The 19,927-nt window shown below is 37.6% G+C and overlaps 1 protein-coding gene across 1 annotated transcript in view; it reads right to left on the minus strand.

Annotated features, from left to right (window-relative positions):
* LOC150089619 (WD repeat-containing protein 11-like) overlaps window positions 1–19,927 on the minus strand; it is a 334,891-nt gene that overhangs the window by 45,323 nt on the left and 269,641 nt on the right. Inside the window, exon 22 of the mRNA XM_090390050.1 lies at window positions 15,326–15,518. Within this exon, the coding sequence (XP_090246176.1) occupies window positions 15,326–15,518 (193 nt within the window). The remainder of the gene's footprint in view (window positions 1–15,325; window positions 15,519–19,927) is intronic.

A 19,927-nucleotide genomic window follows, 5' to 3' on the forward strand; every position in this document is an offset into this window, starting at 1 on the left:
TTTGTTAATTTAACAGCTCATCCTTCAAAATGATGTTTTTCAGAGTGCACTTACGTTGTAGCTACCATAAACTGGCTTTTACACAAAAGTAAATTCTAACAAATCAGTGCCATCCTTTGGGAAGCAAGGAAGCGGGTGGCCAGAGGTCACCCAGTTCCCTGAAGGGTGGCGCACTGACTTGTTAGAATTTAGTAGGGACAATTGGACAACTGTGCCAAGATTTGTATTAAACATATAAAATAACAATATTTATTTCTCACAAGATGAAAATGGACCTTGTAATACATATTACCCAAATTTGGAAATAAAGGAATATATTTACATTGAAAAGCCTATCCTTTCGCAGAGGAATTGTATGTACTTCATATAAACGAGTACGTTGCATAAACCAAGTTTGTATTAAAGAGATGCATGCACGCACACAGAGAGAGAGAGAGAGAGAGAGAGAGAGAGAGAGAGAGAGAGAGAGAGAGAGAGAGAGACAGAGAGAGAAAGTGCATTACTCCTTAAAATTGTAATTTTTATCCGAATAACGTAAGTATAAGGCAATATTTCTTACAGATTGCATCAGATAAGATTGACACGTGTAGGTGATGATGTACGTTCTGCAAGAATTGTGGTCATTCCTTGCTTGTGTCAGGATGGCAAGTTACATGCAGTTCACACCACAAAGAAAGAGTGCTATTGTTTCTTTACATGAGGAAGGATGTTCTTCCCATCATATTGCTTATAGTGTCTTGTAATCAGTCGACAGTGAGTAGATTTCTTTCCAAACTCAAGAATACTGGTTCTGCTGATAGGAAAAAAGGAACCGAACGCAAACAAGTCTCTACACCAAAACAGGACCGTGTTTTGAAGCGCTTATGCCTTTAAAACCGTAAAGCTTCTTTGTCTGAGCTGAAAAGAGAATGGGAAGAACATATAGGAGTGGTAGCAAGCGCAGTAACAATCAGAAGATGCCTCTTCAAAAATGGAATTGTAGCCCGTTGTCTTAAGAAGAAGGTCCTCCTCACACAAAAAATGAAAAAGGCCCGATTAATTTGGTGTAAGGAGCATGTCAAATGGACCCCCGAGCAGTGGAAATCAGTTATTTTCTCAGATGAGAAGAAATTCAACCTGCATGGCTCTGATGGGAGACATACGATTTGCCACAGACGCGGTGAAGAATACCATCCAGACTGTGTGGTGTCTACACTGAAATTCCTTACTAGCCAAATGATATGGGGGTGCATTTCGTATCACGGAGTAGGTCACCTGCAGTTTATAAATAAGGGTCCATAAATGCCGATTGATACCTGGCTATATTGGAAGGCAAATTGCTGCCAACCATTAGACAATTTCAACCTGCCAAGTAACTGCATCTTTCAGGATGACTCTGCTCCTTGTCATCGGGCAAAAAGTGTAAGTAGGCACTTCTGTAGTTACTTTAGCTTCATTTCTGCATTAGAGGTTCGACATTAATGTGTTTACACTTGTTACAGGTGAAAAAATGGTTGGAAGAATGGTCCATTACAACTCTTAGCTAGCCAGGAAACAGCTTGGACCTGAATCCTATAGAGAACTGTTGGCATAATTATTGCTAAGGGGTTGTTTTCTTCCTTTGCTGCCTCCTTTAATATAACTGGATAGATCCCATCCACCCTCTTTTCAAATTCAAAAGAATGTCTTTCAAATGAATCTCTCCCAAGTCCAATGATGCACACATAATTAACCTCAATGCACACACCTTGGTAATCTCACCCAAAATTACAGGATACACACCCAACTCCAGAAACCTTACTTGCCTTTAGGATCAAAAGTTTTTCTAATAAATAGTCATCTGTAATTCCATAATTACTGATTTCATACGTCTCAGCCTCACATGCATCATGAGCAACATCAATTGGATTACCAAAGACTTTCCCACACCCATTACACAAGAGCCCGATTTGATTCATTTTATTCTCCATATTCACATACTTCCTATTCTCATTCTTCTCTCTTAGTAATTTTTTTTTTTTTTTTTTTTTTTTATGGTAACCCCAAACACAAGAAGTATTAGAACCTATACTACTTAGTACAATGCATGGGTTGAAGGCTGAGAGGAGGAAATAAGATATTTGTTGACATTAGACTTGAACCTCTGTAGATTGCAATTTTCAGGAAATATGTATGAAGGAGGGTTGTTCCAGAAAATGGAAGTTGAATGAAATGAGAAAGAAGAAAGGTTGGTTCTGTGAGTTTGAAGTTGGACAGTAAAAGGATGTTGACTGGTTGTGGCATGTGTTCGGACTGCTTTGGAAGAGAGAGCAGGAATTATAGAAGCCAATTCAGAAGAACTCATGGAAATATCTATAAAAAAGGCATGCAGCAGAAACAAAGTCTCTGCAACAGAGAGTGGAGAGACTTTGTTAGAAATTAGTCATTAATTAACCTATTTGCAATCTTTTGAATGAAATCCAGAAGCCTGAGAGAGGTTTTGGGGACACTGCCCCAGATGTGGGAACAATATTTCATAGTAGGGCGGATTTGTGACTTTTACAAAGTGAACAGCTGTTTGTAAGAAAAGTAACGGCAAGAGTGAAAGAAAAAAAAAACCCAGTTTTTTAGATGCAGAGGAAGAAATATTTGTAAAGTGTTTATGCCAAGAGAGATTAGAAGTCATGATAATCCCAACAGAGATATATGATCTTGCCTAAAAATTGAAGATAAGCATAGTAGCAGAAGAATCCTTTTTTGTGAGCTATAAGATAGGACCGAGTTTAAATCAATGGATTAAAATCAAATAAGTTATCTTTGCCCCACTGGAGAATTACCGGGAGATCAGTATTTAAGGAATTGGTAGTGGATATTTGAGAAGTTGAAGCTGTTTGTGCAGGGCAAGGTATCTCAAACTGGAAGGTAGAATGCAATGTGCTATCATCAGCAAAACTATGGATAGGATTTTTGGCCAATGGAAGAAAGTCATTAATGTACAAGAGGAAGAGAGTGGGAGAAAGAAATGAACCCCAGGAAACACCAGCATTCAGTGGAGAAGTTAGAAGACAGAGAGCCAGCTACCATCACCCACGGTGAGTGGTCAGAGAGAAAACTGGATACCCCATTTCAAAAATCAGCTGGAAAATCATAAGATGGAAAGTTATTTAGAAAGCCTTTATGCTAAATATGATCAAAAGCTTTGAAATGTCAAGAGCAACTGCTTGAGCTTCACCAAACTTGTCCATTGAATCTGTCCATAGGTGAGTAACATAAGGCAGAACATCAGCAGTGAATCAACACTAACGGAATCCATACTCGCAATCGTTGATCAGATGGAAGGTGTCTATATAGTTTAACAGTTGGTGATTAATTGATTTCTCCATTACTTTAGAAAGAGTAGAAGTAAGTGGGGTGGTAATTGGATGGGAGGGATTTGTCACCATTTTTAGGAACTGGCTGGATATGAGCAAATTTCCATGCAGAAGGAAAAACACCTTTGGAATCAGAAAGTGAAAGAAGGTGACACAGAACAGGAGTAAGGTCAGGAACAGATTTTAAGAACAAATGGAGAAATAACTATCGGGACCTGAAACTTTATTAGCATCTAGATTGTTCAAAATCCTTCTGACATCCTTCTCATGGAAGACTACAGGAGGCATTGAATGGAGTGTATTTGGAATGACAGGAGGTGGTATACCAAGATGATCAATACACAAGTTGGAAGAAAAACAGGATGCTAACAGGTACACTTTATCTTTGGCTGAAGCGGCTATAAAACCATCTGGTTTTGATTGATGTGGGAACAGAGATGGGCAGAAGTTATGGCCAATAGTTTTGTCAAGATACCAGAATGCTTGGCTACCATTTGGACAAGAAGCAAGTTTTCTACACTCAGCTTGTTTGAAATTTAGTTTGGACTGATTGATAACTGCTTTAAAATTGTTGCACACTTTGGTGTAGGCAGAAAATTAACCTGGAGATTTGGAACCAAGCCAATTATGATATGCAACATACTTATCTTGAACAGCCTTAGCACATCAGAAAACCAAGGTTTAGATAAAGGACAAGATTTTCAGGTGGAGTGTGGAATAAAGGATTCCATCACTACAAGAATAATTTCACTGACACATCTGAGCAAACATTGACATCAAAAGATTTGAAACAGCAATCCGACCAAGGAAAAGAAATCTTGCAATCTTGAAATTTTGCATTTTCGTAATGCCAAACAACACAAGGTTGTATGTGGCCACAAGAGAAAGGCTCCACTGTAGAAGAGACCATCCCCAAGTTGTGATCTGAGGTGTTTAGAGGACCACTCAACCTCAACTGTGTACTTAGAAGGGTTGTTTGTAAGAGAAATGTTGGCTGTATTGTTAGGCATATCTGGTATTCTGGTGGGTAAATGAACAGTCAGTGTGAGGTCGTTAGAAATTGCAAAGCCTCAGCATCTCGACCAGCTGGGTCCATCTGAATAGAAAATGGAAGCCAGTTGGAGTTGTGAACATTAAAATCACCAAGGAAAATTACCTCACTGTCAGGAAAGTTGGGCTGGAGGAAGTCAAGTTTCAAAGAGAGGAAGTCAAGTTTCGAAGAGAGGAAGTCAAAGTTTACTCTTTGACTTCCTCTTTGAAACTTGAGTACAAAGAGTTCCAAGAGTTCAAAGTGATTAATGAAGTTGGGAGAACAATAGACACAACAGATGAATTTGACAGAACGTGGCAGAGAGATTTTAAGCCAGAGAAGATTGAAAAGACGAGATTCCAAATTACTAAGTCTTTGACATGGAATATCAGAATAAACATATGCAAAAAGTACCACCTTTGAAGTGAAAGGAATCATATAGCAAATAATTCAGACAAATGAGATGAGCAGTGGTTGAATCAATTGATAACTGGGATTCTGTTAGAAAAAGTACATGGGGTTTGGCAGACTGTAAGTGGAAATGAATATCATTGAGATTAGAACTGAGACCATGTATATCTAAGAACTGAACGAGGAAGTGTTTTTTGGAGATTTAGATCTTTTCACAGATAAGTTTGCTTTATTGGTTTGACAATTCATGATATATTCAATAGTAAGAAAAGGTGGGGGGAACATGCTGTATACGTGGTAAGCATATACCCAGCTCCTTGACATAACATGGCCTCGACAATTCTCCCTGCATACACACTACTCGGACTCCCTCCAGTGGCAGAATAGAGGCAGTGAGAGTATACATCTAGCTGATCTGAAGCCTCCTAGAGAGTTACCAATAGGTTTGTTCTGGTGGACTACCTAGCGGCCAGTTTGCAAACACCATTTTAGAACTGTACTTTCGAAATCTAAGGAAGATTGGATTTCATGACTTTCCATCATACTGCATGATGGAAGAGATGGGTGAGGGTTTCTCATACTCAGCCATGGTCGCCTTCCCCTTTTCTGCAGTGCAGTCAGTCCTCGTATAACACGTGTTTACACTACACAAATTTGATCATACACGATTTATAAATAGGGGAACGATATCTTATACAAATATATATTTGTATAAGATATCGTTCTTATATCTTATACAAACCGAACTTTGTATAACACGAACCGAATTCGCTTATGCACGATTCGCCTTTGTGTTTACAAGAAATGGCAGTTGAATGCAGAATCACCCCAACCGAATGCAACACGATAGGAATGAAGAGAAGATTCTGAAATTGTATGCTTTTTATATCAGTGAAGGGGAAACACATTTCACCATAATAACGTAAAAATCAACACAATTCTAGCTATCGGTATAATCGCAAATGCAATTAGATCAGATTTACTACCAGTTTATAACAGATTCCACTAGCAGAAACGAAACTGGAAATTATTTTTATTGTTTTATGGTAGTAACCCCTAGAAACGTGAGGTGTTAATAGTGTATCTCTGCCTTTACGGTGTTGTTTATTCAGTTGCTGCACGCACGCAGCTTTGTTTATGTGTATCAAGCGTGCCTCCTCGTTTTGTAATTGTGCTTTATTCCCTAAAAATGAGTTTTTGGTTTTTGGTTTTTTTTTAAGGAGCATTAGCAACTAAGGCCATATTGCTCCGGAATATGCGGTGGTCATTCCCTAACCTTTCCGCATCCTCCGTATTTGGTGGTGACGGGCTCGAACCCCGGTCTAATCAAGAAGCGTGTGCTATGCACTGCTGCTCCTTCCCACCTGGCTACGGAGGCGCCTCTAAAAATGAGTAAAATACTTAATTAAAAGGTGTGAAAAGGAAGCGTCCTGGTGAAGACACTGCATATTCAGAGAGAAAAAGAAAAACAATCGATAAACAGAGGCGGATTGGGTCAAAAATTCTTACCCGGGGAAATTTATAGTGGCCTCATACTATGGTTTATGGCCAAAATCACACCGGCCTCCGGCCCACCGGGGTTTTCCCGGTAAGGCTTATGGCCAGTCCGCCTCTGTCGATAGAGAAAAAATATGAAATTGTGAAACACTTTGAGCGAAATGAAAGACCATGTGATATTGCACGTGCTACAGACCTAAATGAGGCAATGCCGAGAATTACAAAGAATGCAGAGAAAATAAAAACAACTTTCATAGCAGGAACAACTCAAAGTGTAATTAAAATCCATTAGATTAAGACACAAAGAATTGGAAGAGATGGAACGGCTGTCATCTGTTTGGATAGAAAATCAAACAAAAAACAAGTTTGCTTATGATAGAAGCAAAAACATTAGCAATATTTTATTACGTAATAGTCGTAATAAAATACGTAAGCATTTTATTCGTAAAAAATACTTACGTATTTTTTATTATTTATTATATTATAATAAAATATAATAATAATAAAAAATATTATAAAAATTATAATATTTTTTATTAAGTATTTTAATAGTTATAAAATACGTAAGAATTTTATTATGATTATTTATTGTGTTTGGTAATGTTTTGGTTACCAATGTGTGTTCAATCTTGGGTGGTTGGCACCTAACCCTATTTTTCCCATAGGGCCTGTTGTTTATATTGCACAATTTTGCATTGCACGAGGGTTTCTAGGAACACAACTATCGTGCTATACGAGGACTGACTGTACTATTACATAACATAGCTACCTACTATAGGCTTTAGTGCATTTCATCATTCTGTAACTGTTCCATACCATCTTTTTCATCATTTATTAATATTCAAATATATTTGTTGCAGTGAATTTCTAAAATGGGATTATTCTCGTATGGCTTGGGCCAACGACAATATCCCTGAATATTTCCTTTGTTATAAGAAGAGTTTGTAAAAAAAGGATGTGAGAGACAGTTTGCTGGCAGTTGCATTGCTAAAGACTTTAAACAAGTTTCATTAATCCATTTTTTCTGTAAGGGAATATGTCCTACCATGCCATTTACATACATATAAATATCCAAAAAATGTAGTTTTAATCACACTTTGAAATGCACATTTTTATTGTAAATGAGAATTATAATTTCCTCATGATTTGCATAAAATGGCTAAATGTATAAAATCACTATTTGCACACATGCTCATTTTATTCCAGTGGAACAGAAAGAATTTTAATGGCTGTTGCAATTGTGGAGGTTTAATGTCACAAGGTAAGCTATGACCATATTTGTGCTTATTAGACATTTAATATAAGTTAGACAAATTGATACAGAGCATCAGATCAGAAGTGAGTGAATAAATGGATTTGTTATAAGAGAAAAAAAAAAAAAAAAAAAATCAGAGATTAGCATCACCCCACTGATATGCTGACATCATCAGTTCCTGAAAATTTGAGAGAGGTATGAAAGTTGAATTTCTATATTGCTGACAGCATGGATAATCAATAAGCATGTTATTAACCATAAGGGTTCAAAGTACAGGTGTATATTCAGTCATTTCCCAGAAGTAATTAAGTATTACTCGTGGGGAAATGAAATCAGACCTACAACTCTAGTGTTGTAAATCATTTGATTTGCATGAGTTCATTATATATATATAATTTTGCCAGTTTGATCAGCATGTTCATCTTCTAAGATTCCAATATGTGCTGGGATCCTGCTAAAGACTACAGATTGTAATCTTTAGCTTACAATAGTGGCTTTCTTGAATTTTTTCAAATCTCATCCGATTTAGAATAGGATGCTTATTAGAGGACCCATTTATCAATATGTTAATTGTACCAAAGAGAGCAGGAGAAAGCAGGAACGATGTCTAAATTTTCAAGTGATAACTTAAATGCACGTAGTTCTGCAGTAAATTTCATCATTCAGTTGGAAAACTGGTTGTGGTAGTAGTATCAACGAAGGTTGATTGATTTTGATTTGATAGTTGTTGGCGCATCGGCTTCTGTGGCCATAATGCACCTCCCAAGGTTTTTGCAGTACTTTGATCCAAGCCCGAGGCGGGAATCGAACCCGTGACCTTTGGGTTGCCGGGCAGGTACTTTACCCACTCGGCTAGCCCGGTCGGCATCAACGAAGGTAGAAACTACTTGAATTTTCCTTGTTATTGATTTTACAGAACACCAGCAACTTAGGCTATACTGTGCCAGCTTCACATCAGATTTTGAATCATCGGTGTAATTTCAATGGATGGGATATATTAAATGGAGTTCAGATGACAGCCACAACATAAAATGAAGACTAACTAATACACTTCTAAATCAAACACTTATTATAGATTAATGTTAATTATCTATATCATATTTTTTAAAGTATGGCTGCTGTACAATGTGCATTTGGTTGTCTTCTGTTTTTTACCTGCAAGGAGGAGTCTCAACCGTTTGCAGGTGTCCAAAAAAATTCAAGAGCAGCTGTGAGTACATGGTTGAGTTCATACACCATTTAGTTATTTTGGAATAAAAAGCAAGAAATAGTTGAAAATGGTGCACTTTATTTTATATTAGATAATGAGAGCAAAAAATATCTTTAGCAACAGGAGTTTTGTTATCCAAAATAATTATTTCCCAATTACTTCTCTTCCAATGCTCAGTGGCATGACGCTAGTTAAACTAAAGCAAGAATCAAAACTACGGAAAATCAATACAGCGACTGGCATCCGACAAACTTTGCACACGAACATAGAACTGTAAATATTTATGAATATTATAATAAGAGAAGATGAGAAAACAATAATCATAGTTTAATAATATCAAAATCACAGATTAAAATTTGCACAAAATCACACTAATTATAATCATCACAAAAGGGCCTGGTGTACTGGGGTTCATGGTTAAGAAAATACAGTATAAACCAGTGAATGTATTTAATAACACAATAAATACAATAAGATACAGTACAAGCTTTCGAGACTGTTGAGTCTCTTTATCAACTAATAGATTGAAATTTGAATTCCTGACAGCTCCGTCATGGCATCATTTATTGTGGTCTCATTATTCACTTCAATTCCCATCCAACAGGCCGTACACTGTGCCACGAGGCTCCTCAAGAACAACTTAAGCCTTCCAACCAGAACATCACTATAAAATGATGACATCTGCACTGCACTCAACCTATGCTTATCAAGCAGCATCTTCACCTTTGAGGATTCAGTCTACCAACAGGTGCATGGCACTGCCATGGGTGCCCCTGTCAGTTCCGTAGCAGTCAACATAGCCATGGAAGATTTAGAGGAGCAGATACACCTGAACCCACCTGTACCTATTACAACATGGTGCAGATACGTTAATGATATTTTCACTGTAATACCACGTGGCTCTGAAACAGCATTACTAGAATACCTTAATTCCCTGTCTAATTTCATACAGTTTATTCTAGAGTTAGAAGTCAACAAGGCGCTCCCGTTCCTGGATGTCTTAGTGCAACGCATAGGCCCACGTCTAGAGACTTTAGTATACCGTAAACCTATGTGGTGCGGACAATTTACAAACTACAGATGCAGCCATGCACCCAGTCATCTCAACAGCACTGCCCGCACCCTATTCTCCAGGGCTTGGAGCCATTCCAGCACTGATGCAATCAGACGCAACAAGATTTCCCGTGTGAGGACAGACCTGACCAAATGTGGATATTCATCCCATGTGCTAGACAGATGCCTATTACAAGAACAAGAACTCGCATCCCACCCAAGACCCCTGAACCAAGACAGTATACAATCTGCCTACATTCCCTACTATCCAGGCGTGTCAGGTCGAATCTCAAAAATCCTCAGAAATTACAACATCAAATGTGTACAGTTACCCTGCAGAAACCTACTTCGCTTGTCTCCAGTGTGAAGACCCCTGTCACACCTCTCTTATGCAGCAATGTAATATACCGCATCACCTGCAGAGAAGGTGACAGCTGCTACACAGGTGAGACATCAAGACGTCTTCAAGATCACCTTACGGAGCATAACAGAGCAATCCGGCTTGCCGAAACTGACCAGTCCGCAGTCTTGGAGCATTTTAGTATTAGTAAGGGCTGCATGGTGCAAGAAAGCCTATGGCTTATGCTGCACCAGCCAAAAAAAAAAACAAAAACAAAAAATAAATAAATAAATAAATAAATAAAATAAATAACTAAATAATAATAATTAATAAATAAAAAAAAATAAAATAAAAAATAAATAAAAAGGAAATTAAACCTATCATCCTATGCGCTTCCCTTACCCGAAAGTACTATCCAGATGACCTTTGAATTTCCCCAAACTGTCGGCCTCTACCACCCACGAAGGCAACTTATTCCAGTAATTTATAACTCGCTGGCTAAAATAAAACTTCCTGCAGTCCAATCTAAACATTCCCCCCCCCGTAACTTGAATTTATGTCCCCTAGTTCTAGCATCATTTATAATATTGAAAATTTTGTCCTCATTCATTTTATTGATGCCTCTCAGAGCCTTAAACACCTCAATCAAATCTCCTCTAAGGTGTCTAGTTTCCAAACTCTGCAACCCACATATTCGAAGTCTTTCTTCATAAGGACGCCCTTTTGCCGATCTCACCAGGCGAGTTACCCTTCTTTGCACCCTTTCAAGAAGCTCGATGTCTTTCTTTAGGTGCGGTCTCCATACTTGAACACAGTATTCCAAGTGTGTTCTAACATAAGCCTTATATAATGGGATTATCACGTCCCTATCTCTACTTGCAAAAGTTCAATAGATCATCGATAGGACACCATGGGCCTTCCTTGCAACCTGTTTACAATGCTCAGAGAATTTCATGTCTGACCGTATCGTAACACCCAAGTCCCTTTCCTCCAGTACTGGGTTTAGTTGAACTCCACCAAGTGAATAAGTTTTTTTGGGATTACTGTTTCCCAGGTTTACACCTGGGAAACAGTAATCCCAAAAAAACTTATTTGTTGGACACATACCTTACACTTTGTTGGATTAAAGCACAGCTGCCATTTTTCTGACCATTCCTGATGTCTATCTAGGTCTCTCTGAAGAAGCTCAGCTTGACAGTGATCATTAACTACTCTACCAATTTTAACATCATCTGCAAATTTAGACATCACGCCCTCTATCCCTTCATCAATGTTGTTTATGAAAATTAAAAACAACAGTGGTCCCAATACTGATCCTTGGGGAACCCCACTTCTTACATCAACCCAATCTGAGGAATAGCCATTTATCACAACCCTCTGCCTCCTGCCCTGGAGCCATCCTTCTATCCATCTAAGGATTTTCCCAGTGATTCCAACCTGTTCCAGCTTATAAAGCAACCGCTCATGTGGGACTGAGTCAAAAGCTTTGCTGAAATCTAAATAAACAATGTTGAAATTATTCCCTAAATCCAGCTCGTGAGTGACCCTTTCGAAATAGCGAACCAGATTTGTTAAACATGGTTTTCCCTTTACAAAACCATGCTGAGTATTCTTGAGAATTTCAATTCAATCCAAATGATCCTGAATTTCACCCTTGATCATTGCCTCCATGATTTTCCCTACTACTGAAGTCAGACTGACAGGTCGATAATTTCCAACTTCACTTTTAGAGCCACCCTTATGTTTGGGAGATACATTTGCACTTTTCCAATCCAAGGGAATCTCCCCAGAGTCTAGTGATGCTTGCATAATTAGCCTCAATGGTTCAATGCACTCGCTTGCCGCCTCTCTTAAGATTATAGGGTATATTCCATCAACTCCAGGAGCCTTACTGGTCTGTAGGCTCGAAAGTTTTTTCATTAAATAATCTTGTGAAATTTCAATATCATTAATTACATATTTTTTAACTTCGCTCCCACAATTTCCCATTGCCACAAAAGGCTTTTCATTTGTAAATATCGATGCAAAATAACTGTTGAATTCATCTGCAACGGCAGCTGGTGTATTTATTACTATCCCCTTTCCCTTACGTAAAGGTCCAATCTGGTTTGTCCTGCTCTTCTTGGCATTTATATATGTGAAGAATTCTTTATCCCCCCCCCCTCTTTGCTCTGTTTGCTAGTGATTTCTCATAAACTGCCTTTGCCTGTCGAACCTTTTCTGTGGCTCTATTACACATCACCTTGTAGCTGTTATAGGCTTCAGTACTTTATTTTTGGGCCACCAACCACGATATCGATCCCAAACGTGACTTCGAAATAGTGGACCACTCATGACACTTTCGTCACCGCACATGGCTAAAGTCACTTAATATATTGAACAATCCGAAGGCCATAAACCGCTGCAAAGGCATGAGAATGCACCCCATCCTGGAGACAACCATTTTACACCTTGACAAACGCTGGAATAAAAACAGTGTATGTCCATGCGACAACAATAGGAAACCAGCTTGAATGAATAATGTGACTTCACTCTCAGCTCACTGCACACATAACTATATCAGTTGTATTCAAATTTCAATCTATTAGTTGATAAAGAGACTCGATCATCTCGAAAGCTTTTACTGTATCATATTGTATTTATTGTGTTATTAAATACATTCACTGGATTATACTGTATTTTCTTAACTAATTATAATCAAATGTTTAAATACTATAATAATCTTATTCATCTTTGCATATGTATCAATCACATTAATTTTTCCCTGAATTTTGTTAGATCAAGCAGTATGTATAGTTGTAAGGAAAAAAAAAAAAAAAAAGAAAATCGGATTTTTCTGGATTCGTGAGCTTCACCCCGGTGGAATAAAATCCCCCCCCCTCCTAGCCGATGTTTTTATTTGTTTGGTTGGTTTTTAGGAGCATTAGCAACTAAGGCCATATTGCTCCGGGATATGCGGTGGTCATTCCTTGACCTTTCCGCATCCTCCGTATTTGGTGGTGACGGGCTCGAGAAACGTGTGCTACGCACTGCTGCTCCTTCCCACCTGGCTACAGAGGCGCCCTTAGCCGATGTACAAAACTAATTTTTATTTTAATATTCTTTCCAAGACGTCAGATGTTGAAATTTTTGCCATATATATATATTTTTTTTTTTAATTTAATTGAAATTTTCTTCTTACTGTGCTTTTTAGGGACCATATCAGTTTACACAATGTTGTTATTATAAAATATGAATTGAATAATTTTATGTAAAATAAACACAACACAAGAAAGCACATCAAGAAACAACAATAACATAAAAATACATTGTAAATATTAAATAATAATAAAAAATATACACAAACTGCATGTACCTCTGAAGTTCACATTTCCTCACAAGGTGCAAACACTGTTGATTCAATATTGCTTAAGATTTAAGCATAATAACACATCTGATGTTAAAGCAGAGATAGAGAGAGAATAAGGGTATCATTTTCTATACATTTGTAGAATGCTAGTGAAGCAATGCTACAGTGAATGCCGAAGATTAAAAGGATTTTCACAAGAGTGTGCTCCTTTTGTAGCTTTTTGCTTTTTGCTTTTTTTTTTTTAAATCGAAGTGTGTGTTTTCACCTTAAGAGTGTTAATTTTTACAATCAGGTATTCCTTCTGTGGATTTTTGATGTGTTTTTATCCTTATTCTTTTTGATTAATGGGTTTTACTTTTTGTGCCATCGACTGCATGCCATGCAGTTGGAAAAAAGCAAAAATCCAAGAAAGGGATACACTTATGAAAATCCTTTTAACCTTTGGTATTCCTTCTATTTTGCATACTGTAACCCCTTTATGTTGGTGTGTTTTAATCCTGGGAATATGTTAGCGTGTTTTTATCTTAAGAATTTTTGCTTGTTTTTTTTATCTTAAGAATATAAAATTTTACAAGAGAGTATCCCTTCCGTGGATTTTTGATGTGTTTTTATCCTAAATAATCTCTTTCATATGTTTTGCTTTTTGCGTCACTGAATGTGTGCTATGCCAGCAGGCAGTCAGTGGAAAGACAGCATTCACTGTAGAGCACTTCCGTAGCATTCTACGAAGGTATAGATGAGGGTACCCATAGTCTCCCTGCTTGTTGCTGAGATCCGAGAAAGCAAGGCATGTCACATGACCAGCTTATGTGTATGACACCATGTGACTAGCTTTCACTTCAAAACTTTAGTCAGTTCTGTGGACGTATATGTGGCAGGCATGTTTTTCTGTGTGCCTGCCACATATACAGAAAGAATGCATTCATTTTAGCACTACTTCCCTATCATTCTTTGCACGTGTACAAGAGGATACCCGCATTTTCTCAGGCTGCTGGTTGCTGAGTTCGAAGAAAAGTGCAGGAATAACACCATTGATGTCATGTGGCCAGCTTACGACAGCAAGGCTCAGAGGAAGGGAAGGGAAGAGGGGGGAGAGATTATAAAATAAATTCCTTAAGGTACTGTCAACATACCTTAGGATGCCAAACAGCCTGAGCCCTGAAGATAACGACATGCATCTAATCCCTCAGCAGTTGCCTCTGCATGCATGTCACATGACCACCTTATGTCATATGTCACATGATCGGAAGCGATGGTGTAACATCATGTATCATGTAACCACTTCGGAGGAACAATTCCTGAAAAACATGGCATCAGGCCACCCCCTCGAAAAAAATCAAGGTACCCTACTGTAAATTAACTAAATTTTTGTGTGGTAAACTTCTATTAAAATATAATTAATGATGCAGACTGAAAGTGAATACCACTGTGGAGGAATGCTAGACCTTAAACTGATGTAACTTTGAGTAATAATTTTTTATGCCCTTTCTGTTTTTCTGTACAAACTGCACAAGGCATGACTGCTAAAAGTTTTTAGCACACTGCCTATTGTTTACCCAATAATGCCTATTTACTTTGTAAGCAATATACTATTCGGATAAACAATAGTGTACTGATTGCATAAATAATATAATTTTTTTTTTTACATAAACAGCAATGTACTTATAAAAACAATGATATATTGGCTAATTAACTGCAATGGACTACTACAGGTAATCCTAATTTCAATAGGCTTTTGCAGCTGTTTTACAATAATATACCGGTCTTCAAATTTATTTTGATAACACTACTCAGAAGAAGGGAAGAGAAGGGAGAATATAAAATAAATTCCTTAAAGTACTTTCAACATACCTTAGCAAGCCAAACAGCCTGTTCCCACTGGCCTGAGCCCTGAAGATAACGACATGCATCTAATCCCTTATCAATAAGACAAAGCAACTGCACGCCTTCTGAAATATGCCCACTAGCAATTAGATTTGTAGCTACTAGTTTGATAATTGATTGAGAAGTTCCACATGATTTAATGGTTGCTATGAGGCAGGCCCTGTTAAGAGTTTATATTCAAAGCAGACTGATGAAAATTAATTAAATTGAAAAATTTTTCCAGTAAAAAATTAATAAAACTTAATCATCATATTTATTACAAACCAAGAAGTGCCTTCATATTTTATTAACTTAAATTCACAAGATATGAAACGGTTCAAATTTCTACAATGGGAAAATATGACAAGCTTGGAAGCTTACTGTTAAAATAAAAAAACTATTACCAGAAATGGAGGTTTGTTTTCTTAGCTGAGGAGGTGGTATGCAGTGATTGTGTGGTAAACTTCTCAGTAATGATTGGTTTTAAAAAAATTGAAAATATTTGAGACATTTGTTTCATTATCCAAAAGTGAGGTAGAGTGAGTGGGACTTCATTGGTGGCTGGAGCAAAGAGATTCTGGCACTGTACTGCATATATTGTGTAATAGAACAAGGATATGTTTTACTGAAAGCAAAACATTACAATGATGATGTTGAAGGGGATCTGCCTCTAAAGGTAAGAAGAATAATATTTGTGTTGCCTATTCAGAGATGAACTAATATTACTTTCAGTTTTTCATTTGGTCTGAAGCTTGGTTTTACTTTGGATTGTTGTTTTGATGACTTTTCCAGATTAACTGTCATTGAAACAAGCATTTTTTTCAATTATTGGTTTATAATCTTGGTGCAGAACTTTTCACTTGTCACTGGGTGGTGACAGCCAATTTCTCAGCACTGTCAGTTAATTCAATCTTGTAATTAATCACTCTACCAAAATACCTTCCTGGACAATATAATTCAGTCAGATATAAAATCTACCATGAATTGTAGGAAGGTGGCTAAGAAGGCACATGATGTCCTGTCTATGACATATTGAACCTTTTCAAGTAGAGAAAAGGATATCATTGTCCCTTTATATAAGATTAAGGTGAGGTGCCATTTAGAGTACTGCATTCAGGTCTGGAAAGCACACTTGAAGAAAGAATCCTTTGAATCTTTTTTAGTAGCTCCATGAGTTTCTAGAAAGGATTCAGAGCAGGGCAACTAGATTGGTGAGAGGTGCTCATTGATGTCAATATGAGCGAATGGCTTAAAAGGTGTGGATTGCAAATATTGTCAATGGGGGGGGGGTATCTGATAGAGTTATAAGGCCTCAAAGAGAATCAGTAAAATGAATGAGGGAGGTATTTTTTCACTGGTTGAAGGGAAGAACCAGGAGGAAGGCACTAATACAAAATTCTGGTAGAATGCTGGATCAAATGAAGTTTGCTTTCAGGCAACATGGACTGCCAGAGTGGGTGAAGTGGAGAGTTTGGTAAAGTTCAAAGCAAAATTGGATAGCCACTTTTTGATGATGGGGAAGGTATAAATGATAAAAAAATACAGAAAAGGTTTGCTTCTTTGTAATCATCTAGCCATTATAATACTAATGATATTAATAAAGAACTACAGCAAAAGCTGCAACAAAGATGCCCGGGAGTGTAATTAATGATCAGAAATGGGCTAGAAGGAAGGAGGGCATTATGACATAGAAAGACAAATCTCAACATGGTGTAAGCAGGCAGTTTGAAGGGTACATTATGTTCTATCTGTGATTTATCAGAATTTTGCAAGTAGAGAGAGAGATTTAGCATCAGTAAAGGCACATGATGCAAGAAAGCAAGCTTAGATAGCACAAGTAAAAAAAAACCCTTCTCATTTCACCCATCCACTCATTCCAAATTTTTGTCTAGTTCTGCCTTGAATCAATTTAAGCTTTCAACTTCTATGACAGATGGAAGTTTGTTCCAGCAATCAACCACTCGCTGGCTAAAGGCAAACTTCAGTGCATCTATCCTACAACTGTCTTTCCTCAATTTCAATTTATGCCCTCAGGCAATTATTCTGAGCAAGAGGAAGAATCCCATCAGCATTGAGCATGCTCAAACCATTCAAGGTTTTATATAGATCAATCAGGTCACCTCGCAGGTGCCTAGTCTCCAGACACTGTAATTTGCAAAACTTAAGCCTTTCTTCGTAAGAGCAACCCTTTGTTCCATTCACTAATCTTGTTGCCCTTCTCTGTACTCATTCCAGCAGCTCTACATCTTTTTAAAATGAGTCCTCAAGACCTGTATACAGTACAGTATACAAGGGGATAATAACCTCCTTATCCCTGCTAGAAAAATTCCTGTATATCATTGACAAGACACCATGAGCTACTCTTGCAGACCATTTGCACTGCTCAGAAAACTTCATATCTGCCTGCACAATTACCCCCAGGTCCTTTTCATTCTCTACTACTGCCAGGGTAGTACAATTTTTTCTTATTCAGTTGTTTCATCTCCACATTAAAAAACTCAAGATGCTGCTGAACATTTTCTTCAGGGAAATCTTGAACAGAGTGATTTTCAGCTAAAGCTGTTGGTTAGTGATCTTAATCATTATTGAACATATCAACAAGTTGAAAGATTATTGCATTATTCCACACATTTAAGAAAACAATGGACCTTTCGAATTACTCCTCAAACACAGAAAATGCTGATTGAAAGGTATTATGAATTTGACAATACTATTATAAGGAAGTTTCTAGCAAAAAAGCTGTCATCATGAAATAGAAAAGACCTTGATGAAGTAATTGATAAAACTGTTATTAATTAGAAGAGCTGTAGGCAGCAGTTTGAGATTTTGTGTAAAGAGTATACAAAGCTGTTGAAGATACAACTGGTCCTCTAGTTCAAAATATTCAGGCACATTTTCTTTTACCAGAAAATTTAGTGAGGAAATATGCAGCTGTAGTTTACCTGACTAACAATAGGTTTGAGACTGGAAAGAAAAAACTTCATTATTTAACTTTTGATGATTTTCTTCACTATGCTAATCAGATGATGAATAGAATGTCAGTGTAGTACAATACAGTTGATACGTTACTCTGGGGTTATTGCTTCCCATATACAGTACTTTCGTTTATTAAACTTCAGTTGCCATCTCTCAGTTAATCTGCTCACCTTTTCTAGATCCTGTTGCAGCAGTGTACTGTCATTAGTGTCAATAACAACCCTGCCGACCTTTGTATCTTCTGAAAACTTGGACATTAAGCCTGATATACCACCATCAATATCATTTATAAATACAGAAAACAACAATGGACCCAACACTGAACCCTGAGGGACTCCACTAATAACATTAGTCCACGAAGAGCAGTGTCCATTGATTACCACTCTCTGTCTTCTCCCACTCAACCATCCCTTTATCCATAGCAGCAATTTGCCTCCAATGCCACACTGCTCCAATTTGTGCAGCAGTTTTCCATGTGCAACAGTATCAAAATCCTTTCTAAGATACAAATATATGATACCAAAATTATTCTTTGCATCCAGTTCCTTTGTGACCACATCATAGTATCCAATCAAATTGGTCAGACAAGACTTCCCCTTAACAAACACATGATGTGTCCGAGCCATAACTGAAGTCTTGTCTAGATGATCGTGCAGTGCTTCTTTAACCAGTGCCTCCATTAATTTCCCTGGAACAGAAGTTAATCTAACACTTCTGTAATTATTACATGTGTTACTCTTTGATGCTCCTTTGTGAATCGGGGTCACATTTACATCTCAAGTCCATGGGTACCTTCCCTGAGTCCAAGGAAGCTCTCATAACTAAGGCTAAGGGTTTTCTTACTTTCTTTGCTGCCTCCTTTAACTGGATAGATCCCATTCACCCCAGGTGCCTTTCTTATGTTTATCTTCAACAATTTCTCCTCCACTTTGCTCTCAGTTATTACAAAATCATCTAGCTCACTGCCAGAGTTTAATTCACCACTAGCTTTTCCCTCCCTGAATAACTCCTCATGTGTGAATGTAGATGCATAATACTCATTTAGTTTGTTAGCTACCTGAGCAGGATCATCAACAGTTGAACCATCGATATCAAGTGGACCAATCTGATTCATCTCCTTCCTTCTAGAGTTTATATAAGTAACAGTGTTTATATAAGTAACCATTACTTATGTAAACAAGAAACAGCGAAGAATTTACATAAGTAAACTCTTCGCTGTTTTTCTCTGCATCCTTTGCCAAAGATTTCTCATAATCTGCCTTTGCCTGCCTAACCTCCTTTGTGACTTTATCTGCAGATTTTTAATGCATGAAGAATCACTACTGATAATCAGATCAAGAGTATTACTCCTTCTATTTGCCTCCCGAATATGCTGCTGTAGAAAACAATCATCCAATAAATCCACAAAAGCCTTGCTAGTGTGCGAGTGACCAACCCACAAATTCCAGTCAATATCTGGGAAATTAAAATCCCCATTATAAGACACTCATTATCCCTCTTTATAAGACACTGGTGATATCAAACTTTGAATACTGTATCCAGGTGTGGATGCCATGTGTAAATAAAGATACCGAACTTTTGGAGAGGGTGCATGGAAGGTTGACTAGCTTTGTG

This window comes from Mastigoproctus giganteus, chromosome 2 (assembly GCF_048544385.1).
Source record: "Mastigoproctus giganteus isolate SK-2022 chromosome 2, ASM4854438v1, whole genome shotgun sequence".
NCBI classification, from domain to species: Eukaryota; Metazoa; Arthropoda; class Arachnida; order Uropygi; family Thelyphonidae; genus Mastigoproctus; species Mastigoproctus giganteus.